Below are 26,383 nucleotides of genomic sequence, written 5' to 3' on the forward strand. Positions count from 1 at the left end.
CACAATCATAACTGACTTTAAAAGCTGACAGATTAAAAATAATGACAAGGAGCTGAAAACATTTCTTCCACAGTTAAGCTGCCTAATATATTGCTATAAGGGTGACATACATCAAAAATAATACTCAGAAATGGATAACTATACTTCTGTGTGTGTGACAAAAAAACAGATGCACTAAACTCTGTGATTAGAAAAGTGCGACAACCTCCTCTCATAGCAGGGGACTCTTTGCTATAGCTTCTGGGAATGAGGAAAAAAACCTAGAAATATGACTACTATACAGTTTACACTGGTAGACTTAAAAACAAAATAAAACTTTACATTTTCCTTTGCATATTTACAGTACATCTCAGATGCCCTCACTCTGACCTCTTCTATCCATCAGCTAAGAAGGTCTGGATAGATCATCTTCTGGCTTTTGGAATGGTGCCTACAATGTTCAACAGTTTGGATAATGCCAGTGACATCAATAGCATATATGGCAAAATAATGCAATATATCCAGCTTACATGGGGAACCTTATAAATGTTCCCAAGCAAATGGCCAGGTTGTCTCTTTATACAAGGAAATGTTGCCATCTTGTGAGCCGCATTGTGGTACCCTGCATGGAGCAGTGCCACTAGAAGCCATGGCCACACTCTATGCCTCATACCAGAGAATCATGGCTGGCATCTCATTGTCATTCCAATTTCACATTCCAAGAACTGCTGCCCAGCATAAAGCAAAAGTATCGTGGCCAGAGCCAAGGTTCAAAGTAGACAATGGCATTCTGAATATGTTCAAAAGTATATGGAGTATGTGAAAAATGGCAGTCACAGTTGCACTTTACAGCATGCAGTTCAACTAAAAGAAAAAAAAAAGAAAAAAAAAAATTGTGGTAAAATTTCCTTTTAACATGATGATACCCACATATGCTCAAGGCACTTAAGTGGTGCTCAGGCATGTGCATGCCACCATGCATATCTGTACACAAGACTCTGCCTCTAAACATGTTGTATAGAATATAAGATTCAGAGACATTCGTGAGACCTTATTTGTATAGTCATGCTGTTTAGGTGGCCGGATATGCCAGGTCTTCCTGTCCATATTCCTCTCTTATAAAACTCGCAGATAACTACACACCTTTGACTCCCTCTCTGACCTTCATCTCCTCACCCAAACCTCCTTTAACACTATTGAACAAAGGCTCTGCAATAACCAACTCATCCTAAATACTAAAAAGACTGAGCTTCTTTTCTTACCAAACTCTCTCACACATCTTAAACCGACCTTCTCCATTGCATTCCTCAACAACATTGTCACTAATGCAGAAACACACACCAAACTGCTTGAAGTCATCATAGATAACTAATTCAGATTTTACCTCCATGTCCACCAATGTATTAAAAACACATCAAATATTTGGGTTAGTGTACAGAAATAACAAATTTCTCAGTAAAGACTCTTGACTTCCTCTTGCCCATACTTTCCTTCTTCCTAGTTTTCTTTATGGTTCACAAATACTAAGTAACCTGCAAGCCTCTCTCCTTTCCAAAATGGAATCCATCTATAACAAAGTAGCAAGATTTGCTGCAAACCGCACCTCAAAGACACACCACTGCCAATCCCTCAAACTCTTAAACTGGCTAGAGTTGCCCCACCAGCTTCTTTTCTCCCATCTCAATACAATTCATTCCATCCTAAACAGACACTCCTCCTGTCCTTCTGTTACCCCACTAATCACACACTAGACCCCATCCAGAACTCTCAGGAGCTCAAACTAACAACTGCTGGAAATCCACAAACCCAAAGAATCCATAGGCCAAAATCTCTACAGCTACATACCCACCTTAGCCTGGAACAGACTACCCTTGCACATCAGATACATAGCCCATGCAAATGAATTCAAAAAAGCACTCAAACAACATCTGATTAAACCCTGGAGCTGTCACTGTAGTAAGTCTAACACAAATCACCCCTCCTCCACACCACCTCTCTCCTCCACTATCACTTTGATTAGTATCTACTATTGCCTCATTATTATTCTCAGTATTACTCTCACTATTCACTAAGCTGTCTTTAATTAGTACTCTCTTAACTGCCTAACCTAGTCATCACTGTGCAGCTTCTCATCCTACCTCCCATGTTATAACTACCTTCAACTTCTCATACCTTTGCATCTAACTTACCTCTTTGTTTTGCAAATAAACCTAATGCGTATTTATTTTCTATTTTCTTATCAGTAATAGTGAATTTTATCTAATTGTATTTTTTCTCTATACAAATGAGTAGTTTCCCTTTCTGTTGATTTTAGTTGTATTAGCCTTCTTGTGTAGTTACCCAGACATATATTGTGTATTTTTCTATGAACGATAAACTGTAACTATGTATTCCCCAGGTCTCCACTGAAAAAGGGCACTAGCTCAGTTGGACTTTCCTGGCCAACAAATGTCAAATAAATAAAATAAAATAAAAATGAAAATATAAATGCTGTCAGCCACAGAGAGACTCAGCATGCTACAGAAGGGAATGCAGAAGAACTCCATAACATAGAGTGTGGAGGTACATATGGGCAGGAGAGGGCATCCATTAAGTCATCTTCTTTATACTAGTGCCACAGTCATCTAGCACACCTACCTCATGCCAAAGCCATGTAACTACCAATTACACTATTGGAAGTTGCACTTCCTATACATGGGATGTGCATGGGATGCTTCCAAGTATGCTGAGGACCTATCTGTTAGACCGAGTCACAGTTCTACAACTACTGCTGAGGCTGTGTCTGAGCATACTCACCCATAAAACCATGTCATTACAGTCCCCAGTGCCACTCTATACATATACAACTAGTGAAAGTGGTCCTCTCCCAAAGCATTTTGCTGTAATCCTCTCCAGATCTACCTCTGAAAAATACAGCATGCAGTAATTTTCAGTTTGTACAGAAAACTGAATGACAGAATTTACATTTTTATGTCACCAGTTTGTTAATTTATAACAATTATTAAACTGTGTTTGTCTTCACAATATAAGGAGATAACAAGGACAAAATGTACACATATTTCAGATATTAAATTACAGTTCATATCCAGAACTTAAAAAAATCTACCATTAATAGTAAACAAAGGCCCAATCAAATGTATTGAAATTGTTACCAAAAAAAAAAAAAAAACCGAATCAATAATAAATCCAAACTTCAAAATCAATAAAATGCTGAAACAAGTCCCAAGACAAAAAAATGTAAAGTAAAAAAAATAAATAAATAATAGTAAGAGCTTTAATTACTTATAATACAGGACATCAACCAGGTGGATTTGTAGCCTCCAACAAAAAACGCCAATGCAGTTCCCAGCTACTAACTTTACTGTGGGAAAATTTTGAAATATATTTTTCCCAATGGAAGATTTATTTGCAATACCAAAGGAGTTATGTATTTAGCAGAGTGCACTTCCTGCCCAGCATTTTATGTTGACAAAACAGAGAATGCTTTAAAAAAATGAATTTACCAATATTTATATGCTATGTAAAAAAGCAACAATACCAATGATCTTTACTAACATGTACGATTATGTAAGTCTTTTAAAAAGTTTGTCTTTTTGATTTTAGAAACAGTACCCTGGTGGAGGTGGGGTTACATCAAGGATCTGCTCTGAGCCCTTTCTTATTTGCAATGGTGATGGACAGATTGACAGACGAGATCAGACAGGAGTCCCCATGGACTATGATGTTTGCAGATGACATTGTGATCTGTAGTGAGAGTAGGGAACAGATGGAGGAGACCCTGGAGAGATGGAGATATGCTCTAGAGAGAAGAGGAATGAAGGTCAGCAGGACTAAGACAGAATATATGTGTGTGAATGAGAGAAAGGATAGAGGAATGGTGAGGATGCAAGGAGTAGAGCTGGCAAAGGTGGATGAGTTTAAATACTTGGGGTCAATAGTTCAGAGTAACGGTGAGTGTGAAAGAGAGGTGAAGAAGACAGTACAGGCAGGATGGAGTGGGTGAAGAAGAGTGTCAGGAGTGATCTGTGACAGACGAGTACCTGTAAGAGTGAAAGGGAAGGTCTACAAGAGGGTAGTGAGACCAGCTATGTTATATGGGTTGGAGACAGTGTCCCTGACAAAAAGGCAGGAATTTGAGCTGGATGTGGCAGAGTTAAAGATGTTAAGATTTGCACTTGGTGTGACGAGGGTGGACAGGATTAGGAATAAGTATATTAGAGGGTCATCCCAGGTTGGAAGGTTTGGAGACAAAGTCAGAGAGGCAAGATTACATTGGTTTTGACATGTGCTGAGGAGGGATGCTGAGTATATTGGGAAAAAGATGCTAAGGATGAAGCTACCAGGTAACAGGAAAAGAGGAAGGCCTAAGATAAGGTTTATGGATGTTGTGAGAGAGGACATGCAGGTGGTTGGTCTGATAGAGCAAGATGCAGAGGACAGGAATAAATGGAAACAGGTGGTCCACTGTGGCGACCCCTAATGGGAACAGCCGAAAGAAGATGATGACCCCTGTTTAATGGGATGGAAATTCTTCAGCTGTTTTGGAAGTCCAGGTACCACCTGGATTGAATGACAAAACTTCCATTACTAATTCATTCATTTTAAAAAGAGCTAGATTGTGAACATGTTTTGCACTTCTATAATGTCTTATGCATGTTGTTTAGTTTTATTTTACTCATAGTTTTACAGAATTTTAATGAATGTTCAGTGAAGATTGATTTATATTCATAAATTCTGTTTTTTGATTGGATTGATTGTGGGGTTTAATTATATGATTTAACACTCTATATTACTCTGATGAAGTTCTGTGTTATAAGAAACAAAAGTAGTTACTATTAAATTTTTTTAGTTTTACATTCTTTTGTCGTGAGATTAGTTTCGGTGTTTCATTGATTTTAAAATTGTTACAACGTTAAGGAAAGTTTCCCTCATTTAGAAAAAGATGTTATATGATAAAGGACATACAGCCTGACCAAATGCTAAAATTTTTATTAGGTTTCCATCTCTGAATAATAAAATTACATGTCTGTTTTCACTATGTAATACAGAGACACTTTCAATGTCAGTGTGCTCCTATTATTCAAATATTAGCTTAATAAAATCAAATGAATGTGTGTTATAATAATTGATAAAAATGCTTATTACACTTTCTGCTATCCTCAATCAAATAAGTTGCTTACCAAACACTCATTTTTGTTGTTATCTACCAAATTTTCCCTTATTTTCCTTCTGAATTTCTAGTGTGTTGTTTCTGTGTTTGCAAGCTTGAAATATCACACATTTTAAATTTCTGAATAATTTGGATTGTAGTAACTGCATGCTGTACAATTTCATGAGTTACCACCCAATTTGGACAGTATAAGTCTGAAGGCATGGCAGTTAATACCATTAAAGAAATATGCAATATGTGCATGTTTTGAGTGTAATCTATGTATCCCTGTCAAGCCAGCTCCTCCTAAAATCATTAAAGCCAGCTATAAGAAAAAAGTTGTTACTAACTTAGAAAGTAAAAGATAATACAAAATCTACTGTACAACATCTTTTATGCAGAAAAAAGCATATCATCCTTTTAAACAAAAATCATATTTTCCACATAGCTAAAAATCCTAGTAACATTTGTTTTACAAAATATCAATTGCTCTATATGTACCCTTTCCTGTAACTACAAATCGATGTTAGAATGAAAGCATGTGACAGTTTAAGACAAGACGTCTTAGTGAGGTAGTTATTTCAAAGGGCAGAAGTAAAAATCTAGAGCCTTCATTACTTGTCAATATTGTATAATTTTATACAGGCCTTTGGCATCCACTTTTACACCAATATATTTTTCAAGCTGTTTGATATTAATAGAATCTTTAGCATCAGTCTACGTACCACATGCTCCATTAAACACATGCCATCCATAGCTCTGATTTTTTATGAATGTCTTGCACAACCAGATATATCATGTCTTCCCAGAGTCTTCTTTTATTTTATTTTCATTTATTCACAGAGGCATTAGAGAGTGAGAATAATGCTATCCTTAACTTTCAGTCCATCACGTTTTCAGTCAAAAAGTACAAGCATATACCTTTATCTGGCAGCTCTTTCAGCTACATAACTAAGTCATTATAATATGCCATATGTATTAAATGGACATAGCACATATTTAAATATTGTGGCAAAGAAAAAAAAACAGAGTGTTATGCTTTTCCTCTGTTGGCTTTTGCATAATATATCACCTGTTTTCATATTTAATCACCAGGTCATCCATCCATATATCCATCTGTCCCTTTTTTTTCCCATTTTTGCACTTAGGGTAGGGTTGTTACTTCAACACTGACAATTGTCTAGAGCCAAATATTTTTATTACATAAAATATTTAAATAAGTAAATAAATAAATTACTATTTGATGAAAAGGCATTAATTTTGTTATTCTGAAATGGGGACCGATATCAAATCAGTTTACTATCACATGTAACATAATCTGTTTTATGGCTTTATAAGTTGAACAGGGAAAATATATACTACTATCATTTGAAATATCTGGAATTTCAAAAACATTAAACAATTCACAGAAGCTGAGAGCTCAGGTCCAAATCATTTTAGACCTTCACAATGCTATTTTGTATTGAATTACAAAGACGTTATATGACTTCCTAAACAATTTAAAACTGCATAATTTCAGCTTACATTTAGTAATGGCAGATGAAAAGAAATTCAATATGACTTGACAACAATTTGTATTAATGTAGATAATAAACAAATAAAAATATTAACATTTATTTGAATCTGATAATAATTATGGAAGCTACTCAATAACAAGTATTTTATTTTCATGAAACCCTACCTTACTCCTTCGTATTTTTACTTACTTTTTGATACTATAGAGGAAATTATTGCTAGAGCTCAAAACTTCAAAAAGTTGTTGTGATACATTCCCTACTACTGCTCTATTTGGAGTGCTATGTAAAAAATGTAAGCCATCAAAAGGAGTATTAGTAGAATTTGAGGACAAACATCAAAATTATTAAAATTTTCATTATTTATGACACTCCCATTACTGTCATTGGTTCTATTTATACCTCATTGTGAAATATCATGCAGTTTGCTGTGTCATTCAAACATGCCTGCAAAAACAATCTAAACAGATAAAATGATTTCTGATTAGCCAAAAGAAAAAAAACACTGTTTTTTCAATATAGAGTACCTTAGTCAGTTTTCTTGGCAACTAAAACTATAAAACTGTGAAGAAGATAGCATTGTAGATGTAAGATGAACATTTAGAAGGCAGATAATGTTTGAAACAATTGTGTATTATGTAAGTTAATATAGATGGTTATGATCACGTTTCCAGTCATACCTGACTCATTATGAGTTTGAGACATGGATTCCAAGCAATTCACATTGAGAGTGAAGCTCAAAAAGTGCATCTTGGCATCCATGTGTAGAACAAATAATACGAGGTTATCATCAGAGTCCTGATGATTGTTTTTTGTAGAGCTTAATACGAGGTTATCATCAGAGTCCTGATGATTGTTTTTTGTAGAGCTTGGAGTTTTATCTATTCTGCACAGTGCTAGTTACAGAAGAAAACAAAACAATGAAAAATAAGTGCTAATTGTTTTGACAGCTTTCAAAGCCAACTTCTTGAGTGCTGCTGTTGCTTGCTGGCCAGAGTTGTCAGGTTTAATTGCCTAGTGCAATATGTAGTCTTAACATCTGAAGCAAGGGTACTTAGCAAATGTTAAGAGTGGATCCATACTTTAGAAGTACTTAACTAGTTTGCCTTTTTCACAATGTAGGAGCGTAACTACCATGCTCCATTCAATACAAATAAATTAAACATTGTCGTATCACATGGTTATTACAGCAGAATAAACAGAGGCAATTTTAATAGACTGACTAAATTAGAATAGATATTAAAACTTCCAAAAGTATGTAGGATTTCTGTATATTTACTGTATATACAAATCTAGTACTCACAAATTGATTTATATTGTGTTTAAGATATTATGTTAATCAGGCATGATATGTGTGACACAAAAACAATTATAAGGGCATGAGTTTTAATAGTTTAACAACATTGCACTACTATTGGATCAAACATTTTTAGCATTTATTTTGACAAGGTATACATCAATACAAGTCTTCCTCTGGCTTTTCCCGGTTAGGGGTCACCACAGCAGATCAGTAGTCCACTAATGATTGGCAGTGGATCTTTATGGTGTCAAGTTGCCAACCCAGCACCCAACCTTCAAAGAAGGCACACCCACCTTTATGTCTTTAAAGCTTACTCGACCACAGGGAGGACATGCAGACTCCACACAGAAATGCTCCAAACAAGAATCGAAGCAGAGAACCTCTTGCTGTGAGGTGACAACACTAACCGCTGCACCACCATGGCCTCCCTATACATCAGTAAGAGAATAGTTGTTTGGAAACTGAAACACAGAAAATGCCTACGTTTATGCAGTGGGAAGCCAATGTGAATGAGCGCCAGAATGCAGAATTTATTATTACTGTGAATGCCAATGGATGAAAACTATAAGGTGTTGCTTTTGGCATATCCATCAGTCTTTAAATTATAATTTTTATATAAATTATGATAAAGTAGATGTTTTGCTAAATGCAGTCATGAGAGGTGCTACCTCCTTCAACTTATCTTGTGTTGGAGATTGCTATTTGATAAGCATGAGGTCAGTGTTTTTGCTAACTCTTTCCCTTAACATTTCCTATGTAAATTTTCTTTTGTGTTGTTTAATGTTTTTAATTATAAATATGCATTCCCAGATAGCCTACCTACATAACTATTAATCTACTGAGCTGGACAACTGTCACAAAAAGTGGAACAGATGTTATAGGTTCATAGGTTCATAGGTAGGTACTAGGCTATTGGCCCTAGGACCTATATAAGCCTAACCAAAGGTACCCTGGCTTTCGCCACCCAAGAAAATTATTTTCCTGTGCCACTGTCGAGCAGAGCCACAGAAGTGATCCTCGGGGTGAATTTCCTATCTCCCATCCAATCATCAAGATTTTTCTTGAACAGTGCTAATGAGGAGCTTTGTTGGATATAGATAGGTAGTTTGTTCCAGAGTATGGGAAGTCTCTGGGACAGGAATCTATCCCTCCAGCATGTTCTGTTTATTGTGGTGACGAGGTTTAGGTCCCTAGAGCGTGTAGCTCATAGGGATTGGGATTTCTTTAAGTGGAGCATATCTAAAAGCTCTGGGTTTGACATAGCTTTGTGTGTTAGGCAGAGATCACCTCTGAGTAGACGATATGCAACCGAGTAAAGCTGCAGTTTTTTGAGACGGTCTGCATAGGGTATCTCTTTGAGGCTGGTAATCCTCTTTGTGAGGTATTTCTGTGGCCTTTCCAGTTGTTGTAGATGTCTTGTGAGGTACATACCAAAAGGGGCATTGTACTCTATAATGGGTCTAATGAGTGATGAATAGAGGGGAACAATGACCTCTTTTTTCCTGGATGAGAAACCTTTTGTGATGAGGTGTGCCACATAGAAGGATTTTCTGTCTACTGTGGCGATGTGATTATCAAAGGAGAGACTACTGTCCACCTGTGTCACAAGGTCTCTTATCACACTTTCGGTGTTAAGTAGACTACCACCTATGTGGTAGTTCATGGGTACAGAGTTTTTACCAAAAAGAATGACAATGCACTTTTTGGCATTGAGCTTGAGGCCATGGCTTTGACACCAGGCATCTGTCTCAGCAAGGCCCTTTTGTAGGATGTCCACATCTTTTGGAGTTTTGATTATGGCTCCTAGTTTGCAGTCATCTGTGAACTTCATTAGCCAAAGACCTTCTGTGTTGGCCTGTACTTCAGAGAAGTAGATACCAAACAGGAGAGGACCCAGGACTGAACCCTGTGGTACTCCACTTGTCACTGGTCTGAAGCTGGATTTGGAGTCTGCTACTTTCACAGTGTGGGTTCTGTCAGTGAGCCAGTTGGCAAACCATCTTGTGACATAGGGATTTATACCTAGTTTAGTGAGTTTATCTATAATTCCAGAGTGGGGGATGGTGTCAAAAGCCTTGGCAAGATCTAGATAGGCTGTGTGAACTACCTTACCCTCATCTATGGCTTTGGTGACTGCTTCAAAGACATCTATCAGGTTTAGGAGACATGATCTGCCTTTTACAAACCCGAACTTGGTGGGGTCCTGAGTTTGGTGATTACCAATGTCATTGTTTATAAGTTCCATGATGATACGTTCCATAGCCTTGCAGCCAGGCTCGTTAGGCTAATGGGGTGGTAGTTTCTGGGGTCTGTTGTGGCTCTCCCTTTGTGGAGTGGGATAACTGTCGCTGTGCGCCATTCAGTGGGCACATAGCCTGAGGTGAGGCTATGATTGAACATGGTACTTAGGTGGGGTGCCACTAAGATGACAGTGTTCTGCTAAGGACTTTTTTTTTTCTCTTTGTTGTAACACAGTGGACAACTAGCTTCAAGTCTATATGCATAACATTAAACATTTTTAAAATGTTGGTCTTTTGATTTCTAAGGAACCTATAACTGATGTAGTGCTATACATGTTCAGTATCTAATCATAAAACTGAATACATAGCTGTATTCCAACCAAGAAAAGCTAGTGTGTGTATCCGTGCACGCATGTCTGTGTGTGTGTGTGTATGTGTGTGTGTGTGTGTGTGTGTGTGTGTGTGTGTGTGTGTGTGTGTGTGTGTGTGTGTGCATGCATGTATCTGTCTACCTGTGTGAGAATTTCATTGATTAAAAAATGAAGAAACAAGAGTGTGGATCATTTCTTTACAATGCATACTGTGAAACATCTGTTTTTCTGGATACTGTTTATTGTGCATGTTTTATCAGACACATTCAGGTATATTTTGTTTTGTAGGTAAGATAAAATTCAAAAATCAACACAATATGCCATTATTTTTACTTATCCAGCTAGAATCTATTGGAAAAATAATGCATCACACTCTAAGATTTAAAAGTAAAGCCTATGAGAATTGTACCTGTATCCTGAGTCAGAGAAGCTTTGTGGTACCACCTCTCTGGAGATGTGAATAGAGCAGTATAATAAAATGATTTACAAGGTATGATTGCAAAAAAATGTCACATCTCTAAAGGATGTTGTTCCAAACAATGTGTAGTGATACTAGGTTTGGTTTTAATATAATAAAATGTTACTTTTCCCATTGAAAACTTCCGAACTAAAAGGTCCAGAGCAGAGTAATGCTGGTGTATCATAGCATTATCTAATGTAATAAAATGAAATTTAAATGCAACATTGCTGTCTTCAGAAATGGTCAACTAGTGGCTGACTATAATGTTTAAAAGAACTGTTATATACCATTAGCAATATTTTCTTCTGTAATGGATAACATTCTGTTTCCCCCTAGGATTTGGAAATCGTTTTTCTAAACCCAAAGGACCACGAAAGCCTCCAGTAACCTGGGACGTCTGAAATATTTATAACTCGATGGCTATTTATGGAAATGTAGTTTTATTGTAGAAATGTTTCTGAATGTATTATTATGTTTCCACACAGTGCATATATAATACAAGGTTATACTTACATAACAACACTCAGAAACTTTTGCTAAGAATGTAGTCTCTGCATGTCTTTGACATTGTATGAAAACACCACAATAGCAGGTCAATGATGTTGAAGAAAAAATGTTCACTTTTTAACGGTAGTATAATACAAGTTCTTTCAACTGAAAATGGATACAAAAAGTGCACAGTTGTATTAGTACTGAGAAAATGAGTGTGCCTATTTTTTTTTTTTTTTTTTTTTGTAGTGAGAATATGGCCAGCTGAGTCCATTTCACTGCAGCTATGTTTGTATAAATATGTTTGATTCAATTAATGTATTTAATGCATAAAATAACTGAATATTTTCATAAAATGCTTTAAAGAGCTACATATATGGCTTCTTTGTAGACCAGGGAATATCTTTTAGAAACAATAATGTTGTTTCAGAAGTGCTGGTCACCATTCAGTAAGTAAAGAAATGTGCAATGTTATTATATTGCCAGATGTATAAAATGTATGTTTATAAATGTGTGGGTGGCCAAATAAAATCATAAAAATGTCTTCATTGATTTGTGCTATATTTTCAGTCATGATCAAGTCAAACAAGAACTTCTAAAAGTTTTAGGCTTGAAGAAGTAATCAGAGAGCATAACAAATTAGGTCTGGCAACAAACAAAGTTGTCCTGGGACATCTTCAGGAAAGGTTAGATGGATATATTAGTAGGAGTTAAGTGGGTTGGGGAGGTGAAATGGTTAAATGGAGGGAGGGATGATTGGGAAGAAATAAGATAAGGGTGGGTAGGGGCTTAAGGGGTTTAGACAAGTGTAGCTGGGTAAGTATTACATTTTGGTGTGAACTTGCTAATGCAAGTGAACATCCGAGATGACCTTTTAGGAAGGACAAGTGGGCCTGTAGGATCTAGGCTGGTATCCAGTGGTTTGGCTATGTTGTATGGTATAAGTAAGTAGTAGCTGTATATCTATAGTATATTTTCCTGTTGAGGCTGTTGGGTCTCAGGTGTTATTACAGAGACTAGGGGTTATAGTCTGGGACAGTATTCGTTGGGAAAGCCACTTTAGTAATCGCAGTCAGATTAGGGTGATAGGTATGATGGATTACACTTTGATTTAGGAATTGTATCAGTGCCGATGCTTGAGTTCTGTTGAGTGAAGTAATTTGACTGAAGTGACTGCTCATTAATGAGGGTTGCCGATCTAGCTGGTTAATACAAAAAAAAATAAATAATAAATAAATAAAAAGAGGTGAACGGAGATGGCATGTTTGAGGGAGGTGAAGGAGGACCAGGCAGGTCAGGTGATGCTAGCCTGCTCCACTGCATTTTCGTTTTCTTTCTTTTTCTTTTTTTTTTTTCCCAGCGCTTGTAAAAATGTGGCCATAGTTTTGCTGCACTCAGTTAATTCATCCTTACTCTCCGAGTTGTTGCTATCCCTCCAAAGGATTTCAGGTTTTGTTTCTGCGTAATATGCCACCTGGCGGGTGCTCATTATTGGGGTTGGGTTTTTTTTGTAGAGCTGCTGCTGGGGTTTTATTGCATGGTCCAAGGTAATCTTGGGGTTGGCCGATGGGAAGCTTGGGGTGAATGGTGGGTCTTTGTCTCTTTGCAGTGTTTGGCTTGATCGGTTGTTTTGGTTCTCCCTCCTCCCCCTTTTCTTTTCTTTCCTCTGTTTCTTCAGCGGAGTAGTTTTTGTTTTGGGGTTGCCTGGCCCATGTGGTAGTTCTTGTTAAGGTTGCTTGGGCCACGTTCTAGGGCATTTATTCTCTCTGTTGACAAATTGGTTCTAAACAAGAACAATTTAGGAAGGAGAAAGAGAGAGATCTGGTTGGGTGGGTGTTTGCACATGGGCTGTGAACAGTTTTGCAGGATATCGGCTCTCCAGCTAGATGGTTCTTTCCTGTGCATGTGAGATGCATTGTGCTAGGCTGCTTTACCTATAAGGAGTTTCATTTATTTTACCAGAATATCAGGACCTTGTAGCCCAGTGCTTGCCTTTTGTGGCAGCCTTACATAAATAAATACAAAAAAAAAAAAAAAAAGAAAAGACAAAGGAACTCTTCATTGCCATGCATTGGGATTGCAGCATTAGGGGTTGGTGATGACATTGGTGATTCATCTCCTAGTGTCCTGGCACTTGGTAGCTATGTAGTGAAGCTGCGAACACCTTTCCGGTTAGGCTGGACATACTTCGTTTTGGGGAGTTGGATGCTGTATGCTTTCACGGTGTTCCATAATCCTGGTTGCTGGCTGGGGTGAAGCTAGTCAAAAGTGGATAGTTTAGTATGTTTGAGAGGGCCTCCACAGGGCCGTGTGTGTGCAGTGGTGTATGTGTGTCTGTAATGTAATTTCTTTCTTTTTGGTCCAGAAATTCAGAGTGGATCTGGGGTCACCGGGGGAAAGAAGACCTGTGTCAAAGCTAGTTTTGCTGCATTGCTGATGAGGAGGGAGTGGGCAGCCGCGGTGGTGCAGCAGTTAGAGTTGCCACCTCACAGCAAGAGGTTCTCTGGTTCGATCCTCAGCTGGGGTGCTTCTGTGCGGAGTCTGCATGTCCTCCCTGTGGTTGCGTGGGTTTCCTCCAGGTACTCCAGTTTCCTCCCACAGACGTGCTGTAGGTGGATTGGGCACTCTAAATTGGCCCTACGTGTGAGTGCGTGTATGTGTGTGCCTTCTGTGGAAGGTTGGGTGCCGGGCTGGCAACTCAACACTGTAAAACTCCACTGCCAATCATGAGCAGACAGGTGATCCACTGTGGTGACCTCTAATTGGGAAATGCCAAAAGAAGAAGCTGATGAGGAGGGAGCCTGGAACTGTGATGTTTGTTACAGGTCAGTGACTGTATTTTTCACTGTGTTACAGTATTCTAGTTTAATTTGGACCTAGGTACTTGGGAAGTTGTTGTTGTCCATTGCTGATGGGGTGTTTTCACCTAAGCCACAGGGAGCTTTTCGCGGGCTTGCTGTTATGGTGGCAACAGGGGTGCGGTGCGCATGTGTGGCAGACTGATGTCTTCCATTATGAGGCTGAGCTTTCTGAAGGTGTTTATGGTAAATGTGGCCACAATAATATTATATATTACTTAAATATTATATTTTATATAAATACATACAAATAATAAAAGTTCCGGAGGTTCATATTAGCAGTACAGGTTTGGTGCAGTCGTGAATTAGTTCACGTCAGAGGTCTGAGTCAGTGAACCCCTTTTGGCCAAGGAGCACCTACGTTTTCTCTCTCAGAAATGGTGAAACAAGATGGTGGGAGGGGTGAGCCAACATGCTGGGGGTGGGGGGACTTGAACTGGAAAGGCAGTTAATGATGAAGGTGAATAGCACTCCAGGTTTAAATGATATTGGGTTGATAGTACTAGTTTACAACTGTAGCAGCACATGTTATATTTGTTATAAATTGCCTCTAGTCCAGGAGGGAAGCATTTTCATCTTAGATGTTTAAGGTTGCACTCCAAGTGGTATTTTATTTCAGGTTCCCAGTAGCTAAGTATGGCGAGGGGAAGGGTTTTTTGGTAGGGTTCTACTTGGTTATACTTGTTTCTTTGCTGGTTGCTGTTCCAGGGGTGGTGCCTGTCGTACTCTGGGTTGACGAGATTGCTAGTTTATTATGGGTACTGTGGCAGGGAGGTGTTCAGTGGCTTGGGAATGACCATTCATGGCAGTTCTCACACAGTTGCTGACATTGGGGTTGACTGTTGGTGTCAGTGCCATCATAAGGGGATGTGGCTTCTCAGCATGTTTCTTAACCACACATAAGTTTCCAGAAGATCCAGACTTTTGCCTCATAATTTGGGCTGTTTTATTAACATTGTGATTTTCTGGCTATGAGTGTCTGGGGAGTCTATTTTGAGACAGGGAAGTCTCTGGAAGATAACATTGTCTCCTTGGCAGTTGGAGGTTAATGTCATATAGGAGATTTAAGCCTTCTGTTACTATGAGAAGAGTTAGACTTGTGGATATGGAGCATATCTCTTAGTTTATATAAAAGGGGATCTTGGAGCTGAACATAGGTGGGGATAGAGTGGTAACGGCTGAAGGGGATTGGATTAATGATTAGTTAACTGAGCTTTGGGGTAAGAGTGGGAATCTTGGAACCTGTCAATTCCCATTTGTAGTATAGACAGGTTTGAAATGGGAATTTGTAATTCTGTATCAGTCAATTTGGCAGGCATCCTAGTTTAACAGAGGGAGTTGGGGAGAATGGAGTTCATGTTCATTTGTTGATACGACAATGGGTGTCCAGTTGGGTTAGTAGTATTAAATGTGTATCGCTGGGCCCTGGGGTGACTTATATAAGTGAAATGTGGTAGGGGGGGTTGCATATGAGGCTAAGGAGACACTCATTGGCTACACATCATCTTTCGGGATCTGCCATTTATGGCATAAGTACGTAATAAGTTATGGGGTATGGGCAGAGCCTTTTGGTACCGGTTATCAACACTTTCAGTTCGGGTTAGCATGCACTTTTATTTGGTAGGTAATGGCTGCTGGGGTGCAGGCAGGACTGATGAGTGGGAAACAGGGCGTTAACAAGTTTTGCTTTAGTTTGTCAAGGTTGGAGATTGTGTATGGGGAATTATAGGGTTTCCACTGGTGGGGGGTTTCAGGATAGCACTGATGGCTCGGGTTTTGTAATCAGCCATGTCAGCACAACTATGGTCTGTTTATTATTCTTTGCCTTGATGAGGGGTTAATAACTTTATAAAGGAAGCTCATAGGATGGTTGAAGAGTGATGTTTTTATTGTAAATAGGCTTTTTAAGGGAATGAATCTGTTTATTTCACATGCCATCAGTTGTAGCTTTAATGGGGCTGTGTGAGAAACTTTATGGGGAGTTGTGTTAAGTCATTTTATTTTCACCAGGGTTTCAGTCTCTATTTGTGGGTGCATTTAGGCAGTTCATGAAAGAACTATGCTCTTGGTGGTGCATAATGTCATTAAGAAGTTTTGGTTTATGTGTGGGTGGTGGAATTAACAGTGTTCACTTTTACAGATCACAATGAGGCCAGGAATAGGCAGCTGCACAGTGTACAGTAGTTGGGGGCATGAAGGAATGTGGAATCAACAGGTGAGAGAGGAGGTTGTAGGAATATCCAGGGATGGGGCAATATGAAAAGGTCAGTTTCTGATAGTGCAGCTGAATATGGATTTGTTTGTGGGGTATTTCTTCCCTGCAGCAGCAAGGTAATGTGTTGTTTTGTAGATCTTGGGCTTGGAGCATCAGGCTTGAATGTCTCACCACATTATTGGCAACAGGGTGGTGGGATCTTCCGAGTACTAGTTACCCGAGTGGTGCAATGCAGTCAGAGCGCAGTTAACAGAGGGAGCAGTGGTCAGTTGCTGGATGGAAGTGGAGTGAAAAGGAATGTATTCAGTTAGAGTGAATGTGCTGGGTGGTATAAGGGGGTCACAAGTAATGTTATTTTATTTAGGTTCATCAAGGCACATTTCAGTACTGGTATGTTAGGGCTTTGGGGTTGATGACAGAGATCAGATTTGGTTTACAAATGGGTACACTGAATGATGTTTGGCTTAACCCTCTTTTATGGGGGGTAGTTGGTTAGAAAATTTGATAGGTGGGAGGGGGAACAGCCTGGTCAGGCTGGTTGGTGGAGAAGAGGGACAGGCTTGCCCTCTTCTTTTCCCCCTCTGGTGTCTGGAGGTTCATTTCAAGGATTTGGGGAAAGGAAATGAGCAGCTGGAGGACATTTGCTAAATAGATAAGCAAGCAGAGGTAAGGATGCTGCTTACTTGGTTGGAAAGTACAACTAGCAAAGGTATCGACGCTGCTTACTGGGGCTGGATGAGCAAGTATGCTGTCCTGATTAACATTACAAGGGTGTTTATGCTGTGTTTAATGGATGGTTTATGAAGTGAGATGGGACGCTGCTTCATAAATGGGATATGAAGTGAGTCTTGGACACTGCTTCATAAGTAAAGTAAGCGAGCAAAGGTATGGACGCTGCTTACTGGGGCAGGATGAGCAGGTACACCGTCCTGATTAACATTACAAGGATGTTTATGCTGTGTTTAGAATCAAATATACTATCTCCATTTGTAAATTAATAAATGGTGGTGATCAAAGCTATGTCATGGAAGTTTTAATAAAGGTTGTCAAATGTCATTCGGTGTGATGTGTTTATTGAAGAGGACCAGGACAAATGAGGTTTGGCAACAAATCAAGTTGTCCTGGGACATCTTCAGGAAGGGTTAGATGGATATATTAGTGGGAGTTAAGTGGGTTGGGGAGGTGAAAGGGTTAAATGGAGGGAGGGATGATTGGGAAGAAATGAGATAAGGGTGAGGAGGGGCTTAAGGGGTTTAGACAAGTGCAGCTGGGTAAGTAATCATATTCTGGCGTGAACTTGCTACCCTCCCACCCTCCTTTTTTGTTGGTGGGGATTGTGGTTATTTTATTAGTCGGGGTATGCAGAGAAGAGGGACAGGCTTGCCCTCTTCCGTTCCCCCTCTGGTGTCTGGAGGTTCATTTCAAAGATTTGGGGAAAGGAAATGAGCAGCTGGAGGACGTTTGCCGAATAGATAAACAAGCGAGGTAAGGATGCTGCTTACTTGGTTGGAAGGTATTTCAATGGATGGTTTATGAAGTGAGATGGGACACTGCTTCATAAATGGGATATGAAGTGAGTCTTGAACACTGCTTCATAAGTAAAGTAAGCGAGCAAATGTATGGAAACTGCTTACTGGGGCTGGATGAGCAGGTACGCTGTCCTGATTAACATTACAAGGATGTTTATGCTGTTTTTAGAATCAAATATACTATCTCCATTTGTAAATTAATAAATGGTGGTGATCAAAGCTATGTTATGGAAGTTTTAATAAAGGTCATCAAATGTCATTCAGTGTGATGTGTTTATTGAAGGGGACCAGGACAACATATGAATTTATAAATGATGAATATAGAATTGCAAAAGAGGTAGAGTGATGAAATGGAAACAGTGTGTGCAGTAACACAGAGGTGCTGATTACAATATTTCTAGAGTTTTTAAAGGAACCTTTTTGAATAATAGGCAGATCCACCATGGTGCTTTTGAAATAATAGACAGACTCACCATCATGCTTGTGAAACAATAGAAAGACCCACCATGGTGCTTTTGAAATAATAAACAGACCAACCATGGTGCTTTTGAAATAATAGACAGACCCACCATCATGCTTGTGAAACAATAGAAAGACCCACCATGGTGCTTTTGAAATAATAAACAGACCAACCATGGTGCTTTTGAAATAATAGACAGACCAACCATGGTGCTTTTGAAATAATAGACAGACTCACCATCATGCTTGTGAAACAATAGAAAGACCCACCATGGTGCTTTTGAAATAATAAACAGACCAACCGTGGTGCTTTTGAAATAATAAACAGACCAACCGTGGTGCTTTTGAAATAATAGACAGACCCACCATGGTGCTTTTGAAATAATAGACAGACCCACCATGGTGCTTTTGAAATAACAGACAGACCAACCATGGTGCTTTTGAAATAATAGACAGACCAACCGTGGTGCTTTTGAAATAATAGACATACCCACCATGGTGCTTTTGAAATAATAGACAGATCCACCATGGTGCTTTTGAAATAATAGACAGACCCACCATGGTGCTTTTGAAATAATAGACAGACCCACCATGGTGCTTTTGAAATAATAGACAGACCCACCATGGTGCTTTTGAAATAATAGACAGACCTACCATGGTGCTTTTGAAATAATAGACAGACCTACCATGGTGCTTTTGAAATAATAGACAGACCCTCCATGGTGCTTTTGAAATAATAGACAGACCCACCATGGTGCTTTTGAAATAATAGACAGACCCTCCATGGTGCTTTTGAAATAATAGACAGACCCTCCATGGTGCTTTTGAAATAATAGACAGACCCACCATGGTGCTTTTGAAATAATAGACAGACCCACCATGGTACTTTTGAAATAATAGACAGACCCTCCATGGTGCTTTTGAAATAATAGACAGACCCACCATGGTGCTTTTGAAATAATAAACAGACCCACCATGGTACTTTTGAAATAATAGACAGACCCTCCATGGTGCTTTTGAAATAATAGACAGACCCACCATGGTGCTTTTGAAATAATAAACAGACCCACCATGGTACTTTTGAAATAATAGACAGACCCACCATGGTGCTTTTGAAATAATAAACAGACCCACCATGGTGCTTTTGAAATAATAGACAGACCCTCCATGGTGCTTTTGAAATAATAGACAGACCCACCATGGTGCTTTTGAAATAATAAACAGACCCACCATGGTGCTTTTGAAATAATAGACAGACCCACCATGGTGCTTTTGAAATAATAAACAGACCCTCCATGGTGCTTTTGAAATAATAGACAGACCCACCATGGTACTTTTGAAATAATAGACAGACCCACCATGGTGCTTTTGAAATAATAAACAGACCCACCATGGTACTTTTGAAATAATAGACAGACCCACCATGGTGCTTTTGAAATAATAGACAGACCCACCATGGTGCTTTTGAAATAATAAACAGACCCACCATGGTGCTTTTGAAATAATAGACAGACCCACCATGGTGCTTTTGAAATAATAGACAGACCCACCATGGTGCTTTTGAAATAATAGACAGACCCACCATGGTGCTTTTGAAATAATAGACAGACCCACCATGGTGCTTTTGAAATAATAGACATACCCACCATGGTGCTTTTGAAATAATAGACAGACCCACCATGGTGCTTTTGAAATAATAGACAGACCCTCCATGGTGCTTTTGAAATAATAGACAGACCCACCATGGTGCTTTTGAAATAATAAACAGACCCACCATGGTGCTTTTGAAATAATAAACAGACCCTCCATGGTACTTTTGAAATAATAGACAGACCCACCATGGTGCTTTTGAAATAATAGACAGACCCACCATGGTGCTATTGAAATAATAGACAGACCCTCCATGGTGCTTTTGAAATAATAGACAGACCCTCCATGGTGCTTTTGAAATAATAGACAGACCCACCATGGTGCTTTTGAAATAATAGACAGACCCACCATGGTGCTTTTGAAATAATAGACAGACCCTCCATGGTGCTATTGAAATAATAGACAGACCCACCATGGTGCTTTTGAAATAATAGACAGACCCACCATGGTGCTTTTGAAATAATAGACAGACCCTCCATGGTGCTTTTGAAATAATAGACAGACCCACCATGCTTTTGCACAAAGAATTGCAGCACCAAAATGGACTGTCTCTGAGGCCATGGGAGATGCTAATGATGCAGTCCAGGGGAGAGGATTATGCTAATTAGTAATGCATTCTCCTCCCTAGAACCGCCTTTGAGAAGGCATCTGTGCATCTAGTGATACACAGAATAACTTGGCCATGAAGATTAGCAAGACTGTTCCTTGCACCTCACAGTAGTTAATTTTTGTAAAAGTAAGTTTATTGCTAAAGTAGGATTAAGAGCTGTGTGCATGACTCTATGCAAGGAGCTGCGTGTGTCAGTTCATGTGGCAGTATGTGTCTTCCTGGATGATAGTAGTAGGGGAGTTAGGTGGTAAGTTAGGCAGGGGTGTGTGTGTGTGGGGGGGGGGTTGGGGTGGGGGAAATACCAGCCACCAGGTATAACTCATTAAACAAGTGCCTGAGTTGTATATAAACAGTATTGGAATTAGGTGTTGGAGGAATGACTAGGCACAAGGATAACTCTTTATAGGAGTACCTGATTGCCACTTAGAATGGAGATTGGGGTGATGGGAGCCATTAACCACCAGGGTTAACTCTTCAAAGGAGAATCTGAGCAGCACACACACAGAATAAGGATCATGGAAGTGGGGGGGGGGGACACTAGATGCCATGGATAACTTTTTTCTGGAGTGCCTGAGCAGCATATAAACAGTATGGGGCCTGGGAAGGGGGGATCACTAGATACCAGGAATACTCAACTTGTTTTAAAGGCACATATTTAAAGATGAAAGTGTAGGGAACCACTAGAGACCAGGGATAAATAGTGTGCCTTAAAATGCACTAAACAGAATACAAACCCTGTACCCTTCCAACTCCGACAGGCAGTATTAGCCCTCTGCACCACCACTAAACCCAGGCATATATTTAAACAATTAAATGGAAAAAAGTATGAAGGGAATTGAAACTAACACAAGTAATTCCTGCATTCACCCAATTCACTAACTGATATCTGAGCACAGTATGATTTTTTTTTTCTTGCATATATTGAAGATCTTTGGTATTAAGCTGTACCTGTAACATAAGCTGTACCTGTAACATTTTGTGACATATGAGAGAGAAAGACAGGAAATGCTATCCATACATCTCAACCTCATAGTATAACTGTTTTTGCCCTAACATGCATTTACTAAAGCATATGAAGTGTGAAGTTCGAATGTCTGGCATTAAGGATTGATTGTAATCTGTGAATTTTCAGGTGAGAGGAAAAGGAGACATCATGGATATTGTGATGACAGTGACAGGTATGGCATATGCACTATATGTGCATGTGCATTTGTGTGTGTGTGTGTGTGTGTGTGTGTGTGTGTGTGTGTGTGTGTGTGTGTGTGTGTGTGTGTGTTTTACTGTGTGATTGTGTGTGGGAGAGTGACTGAGGGGAAGAGGTGGCTATGCTGCATAATGCATCTGCTTCTATTAACTGCTGCAGAAAGTGCTGATCTGCACATCACTGTAATTAACTGCAATTCACAGACATGCAAATTAACCAGCAATGACATACTTCTTCATTTCAGCCAATCTTGTCTAAGAATCACAAAATACCACATTGCAGAAACAGCCTTTTTATCTTGACCCTTAACTGATTGCAGTGTGCAGTTAATGACTCTTGCCTTTAGTTTTTTACTTGCTTGTAAAATGTATCCATATAATTTTCATCAGACTTTCAATATGAACAGAGTAAAATTGTAGTGTTTCATAGATCTTATGGGACATAGACAATCTTTAGGCAAACAGGCGCAGTTTGTAATATAAAGATGAACAGTGTCCACTTTTAAATTAAGGTGGATGAATACAATCACTACATTTATAGTACTATTCATTTTAGTGGTCAGTGTATATTGAACTGCTGAAGCACCAAGGAGCTGTTATCAAATGAAACACATGCCATTCATTATCAAATGCAGTTCTCCATATCTGTGGCAGGAATTTTATCAAACTTATCATAAGCCCTTCTCCAATGAAGTGTGGAATTCCAATGTGTTAAGTCTATTAAATGGTGAATTCAATGCATTATCACTTAATGGGGGTTATAAGATTTAAATAAATGCACATTTTATAGGTATTAGTTGCTATTATAATCACTTAGTGGGACATAAAAATTAGTTTAATGTGCAATACAGATGGGATGGATACTACACTTATGGCATGAGTTAAAAAATATGAACAAATCTTGAAAACTATTCAAAAAAAAAATGAGTGAGTGCTCAGATTAAATGCAAAGACATTCTGTAACTATCTGAATTTAGTGCGATGACATATTCTCAACATAGTGATCTTAGAAATTCTTCCAATAAATTATAACACTAGCAGTGCACAATTCCCTGTAGACGTGGTTTCACAATTGTTGGGCAACATGTTTCTTTCCTTCATAATTATACATTGATTATACTGTGTTCCTTGCAGTAAAGCCCAATAGATGACATACAAAACACAGCTAAAAAAGCTTAGGTTTGACTATTGTTTGGTATTGTTTTAATAACAATTGAATAACACTGAACTTGGAAAGCTTATGTGTCTTTTAACAGTGATTACATTTGTTAAAGGCTGACGGCAATGTACGGGGTAAGTAGTGAGAGCACTGCTTCAAATGTGAATAATTCAGACCTTTTCTAGATTAAACTGGTTTCATTCAAATGTGGCTCTGACTAAGGTAGAAGAATTGTATTCACAGAGTATCTGTTATTGTTCTCTTTATTATCATAAGCAAATGGATGCATGGGGCTTCTCAAAAATTTGGTTCAGATTGTAACTCATCTTACATTCCAAGGTATGTTGCATATTTTTTGTCTGATGGGACATTTAAGTATTAGATGCCATGAATAAGAAAAGACTGAAACATCTTTAAATCTATAACCTTAGACAATGCTGCCAACTCACTGCAGGAATGCATGGATTTACTTCATTACCCAATTAAAAAAACAACTAATTTTCAAACAACTGTTTAAAGCAAAGCTATAAACCAGATATAATGGACTCCCTGAGGTACAATATGTTTAGAAATCTGTTTGTTGTGACACAGTCTTATACAACCTGTCTGAAATTTTGAATTCCATAAATAACCATAAGGGTCCATTGTAAATGCAAGTGCTTAGTCCTTCTTTCCCATAATTCAAAAGTTCAGAGTCCATCTCACAGAATGACTATAGTCTAAATATGACTTCCAATTAAAATATTACTGTTTAAGTACATATGTTTCAGTTACAGAATATTTACTTGTACTCTGGTTTTATCTTTAAATTTCTCTTTGCTTTTGACCCACATATCTGGAGAATCATAGGATCATTGTTAAAACCAGATTCCCATTTCCATTTCATCTTATCAAAGACTAAATATCCACTAGGGATGGCAATCTTGATGAGACTGCACATGACGTGGTTTTATGAGTATTCAGAGACCACTCTTGCTGATGTATGCATCCTGGTGAGCACTGCCCAAATTAGGAGCTGTTCCCGTTCTCTATCTGAATAATAATTAAGCATGCATCCATTATCAGCTGCACTTCTATCATGTTGTAGTTATTTCTTGATAAGAAAAACATTGCATTCAGAGGAATATTCACCATCAGACTGCTTCATAAAAGTAAGAGTAAAGTACAATCAAATTTGTGTGAAAAAAAACGGTCATTTTAACCAGATAACCATCTGCAACAAATCATATTTTGGTCCACTTATCATTCATTTCCCACCCCAGACAAGATATTGACATTTCAATGGCAGAAATATGGAAAAGCATCAAGAACCCATCTCCAAAACATGTATATCACACACATTAGTAAAAGCACCCTGCATAAGATCGCTGATAAACATGCACATCAAACTCATTAGTAAAAGCACCCTTCGTGAGATTGCTGATTAACATGCACATCAAACTCATTAGTAAAATCACCCTGCATGAGATCACTGACAAACATGTACATTAAACTCATTAGTAAAAGCACCCTGCATAAGATCGCTGATAAGCATGCATATCAAACTCATTAGTAAAAGCACCATGCATGAGATCACTGATTAACATGCACATCAAACTCATTAGTAAAAGTGACCTGCATGAGATCATTAATAAACATGCACATCAAACTCATTAGTAAAAGCCCTCTACATGAGATCGCTGATTAACATGCACATCAAAATCATTAGTAAAAGCATCCTGCGTAAGATTGCTGATAAACATGCATATCAAACTCATTATTAAAAGCACCCTGCATGAGATCACTGACAAACATGTACATTCAACACATTAGTAAAAGCACCCTGCGTAAGATTGCTGATAAACATGCATATCAAACTCATTAGTAAAGGCACCCTGCATAAGATCGCTGATAAACATGCATGTCAGACTCATTAGTAAAAGCACCCTGCATGAGATCACTGATTAACATGCACATCAAACTCAGTAGTAAAAGCACTCTGCATGAGATCATTGATAAACATGCACATTAAACTCAGTAGTAAAAGCACCCTGCATGAGATCACTGATTAACATGCACATCAAACTCATTAGTAAAAGCACCCTGTGTAAGATCGCTGATAACTATGTGCATCAAACTCATTAGTAAAAGCACCCTGCGTAAGATTGCTGATAAACATGCATATCAAACTCATTAGTAAAAGCACCCTGCATGAGATCACTGACAAACATGTACATTAAACACATTAGTAAAAGCACCCTGCGTAAGATTGCTGATAAACATGCATATCAAACTCATTAGTAAAAGCACCCTGCATAAGATCGCTGATAAACATGCATATCAAACTCATTAGTAAAAAAACCCTGCATAAGATCACTGATAAACATGCACATCAAACTCATTAGTAAAAGTGACCTGCATAAGATCGTTGATAATTATATACATCAAGCTCATTAGTAAAAGCACCTTTTCAAAGTTTACTGATAAACATGTATGACAAATACTAGTTACAGTAACTTTACAAGTATTTATTAAAATTGCTTTATGGCACTTATTTAGGTACATGATTTTGGTTATATTCTTGTTTCATTTGATCATTATAAGGTACAGTCTGTTTATTGCAGTGGTTTTAATAAAATCCCAATTTACACTGTTAAAACATATATTTTTAGATGACACTCATCTTAAATTATAGCCACAATGAATTAATACATTCCATACTATTTGTGTTTTTACATTTTTGGTGTATTCAAAATAAAAGCTACTTTTTGATACTTATTATGAAGTTTCATTCAGTAATTTAGTATTATTTCTTATATTTCTTGATATTTATTTCTGCTGCAAGATTCTTTTTAGCTAAGGCAGTTAAAGCATATAATTCTATAGTTCATTCCATGGTGTAAGAGCAGTGATTTTTATTGTACTAAAATCTTCTTCAACACTCTTTACTGTATGTAAGTTTAGCATGGTCTCCTGTCAGTTGATATAGTGCCATCCTCTGTGTGGATACAGTCCTAAAATCAGAATGATATATCATTATATTAATAGTTACAATGTACAATATAATAACATTTAAGTTGCTCTACAGCATTTACTTATTATAAGAATTGCTGAATATAAAGGATAATAATATAAAATGTATTTTACTTACAAATCATATTTCTCATTCTTTTGTCTGACTACTAGAACATCAGATTAAAAAAAAAAAAAAAATATATA

At 38.1% G+C, this 26,383-nt stretch overlaps 2 protein-coding genes across 2 annotated transcripts in view; one reads left to right on the plus strand and one right to left on the minus strand.

Moving 5' to 3' along the window:
• Nucleotides 1-12,164, plus strand: part of LOC122806372 (tyrosine-protein phosphatase non-receptor type 22-like) — a 196,059-nt gene extending 183,895 nt beyond the window's left edge. The window contains exon 10 of the mRNA XM_044076723.1: nucleotides 11,350-12,164. Coding sequence (XP_043932658.1) covers nucleotides 11,350-11,414 — 65 coding nt within the window. The 3' untranslated portion in view covers nucleotides 11,415-12,164. The remainder of the gene's footprint in view (nucleotides 1-11,349) is intronic.
• Nucleotides 12,165-25,677: 13,513 nt separating this feature from the next.
• LOC122806373 overlaps nucleotides 25,678-26,383 on the minus strand; it is a 99,719-nt gene continuing 99,013 nt past the window's right edge. The window contains exon 5 of the mRNA XM_044076724.1: nucleotides 25,678-26,178. The gene's annotated coding sequence lies outside the window, so the exon portion shown is untranslated. The remainder of the gene's footprint in view (nucleotides 26,179-26,383) is intronic.

The sequence above is a fragment of the Protopterus annectens genome, chromosome 7.part0 (genome assembly GCF_019279795.1).
Source record: "Protopterus annectens isolate FY-2018-M chromosome 7.part0, PAN1.0, whole genome shotgun sequence".
Taxonomy (NCBI): Eukaryota; Metazoa; Chordata; order Ceratodontiformes; family Protopteridae; genus Protopterus; species Protopterus annectens.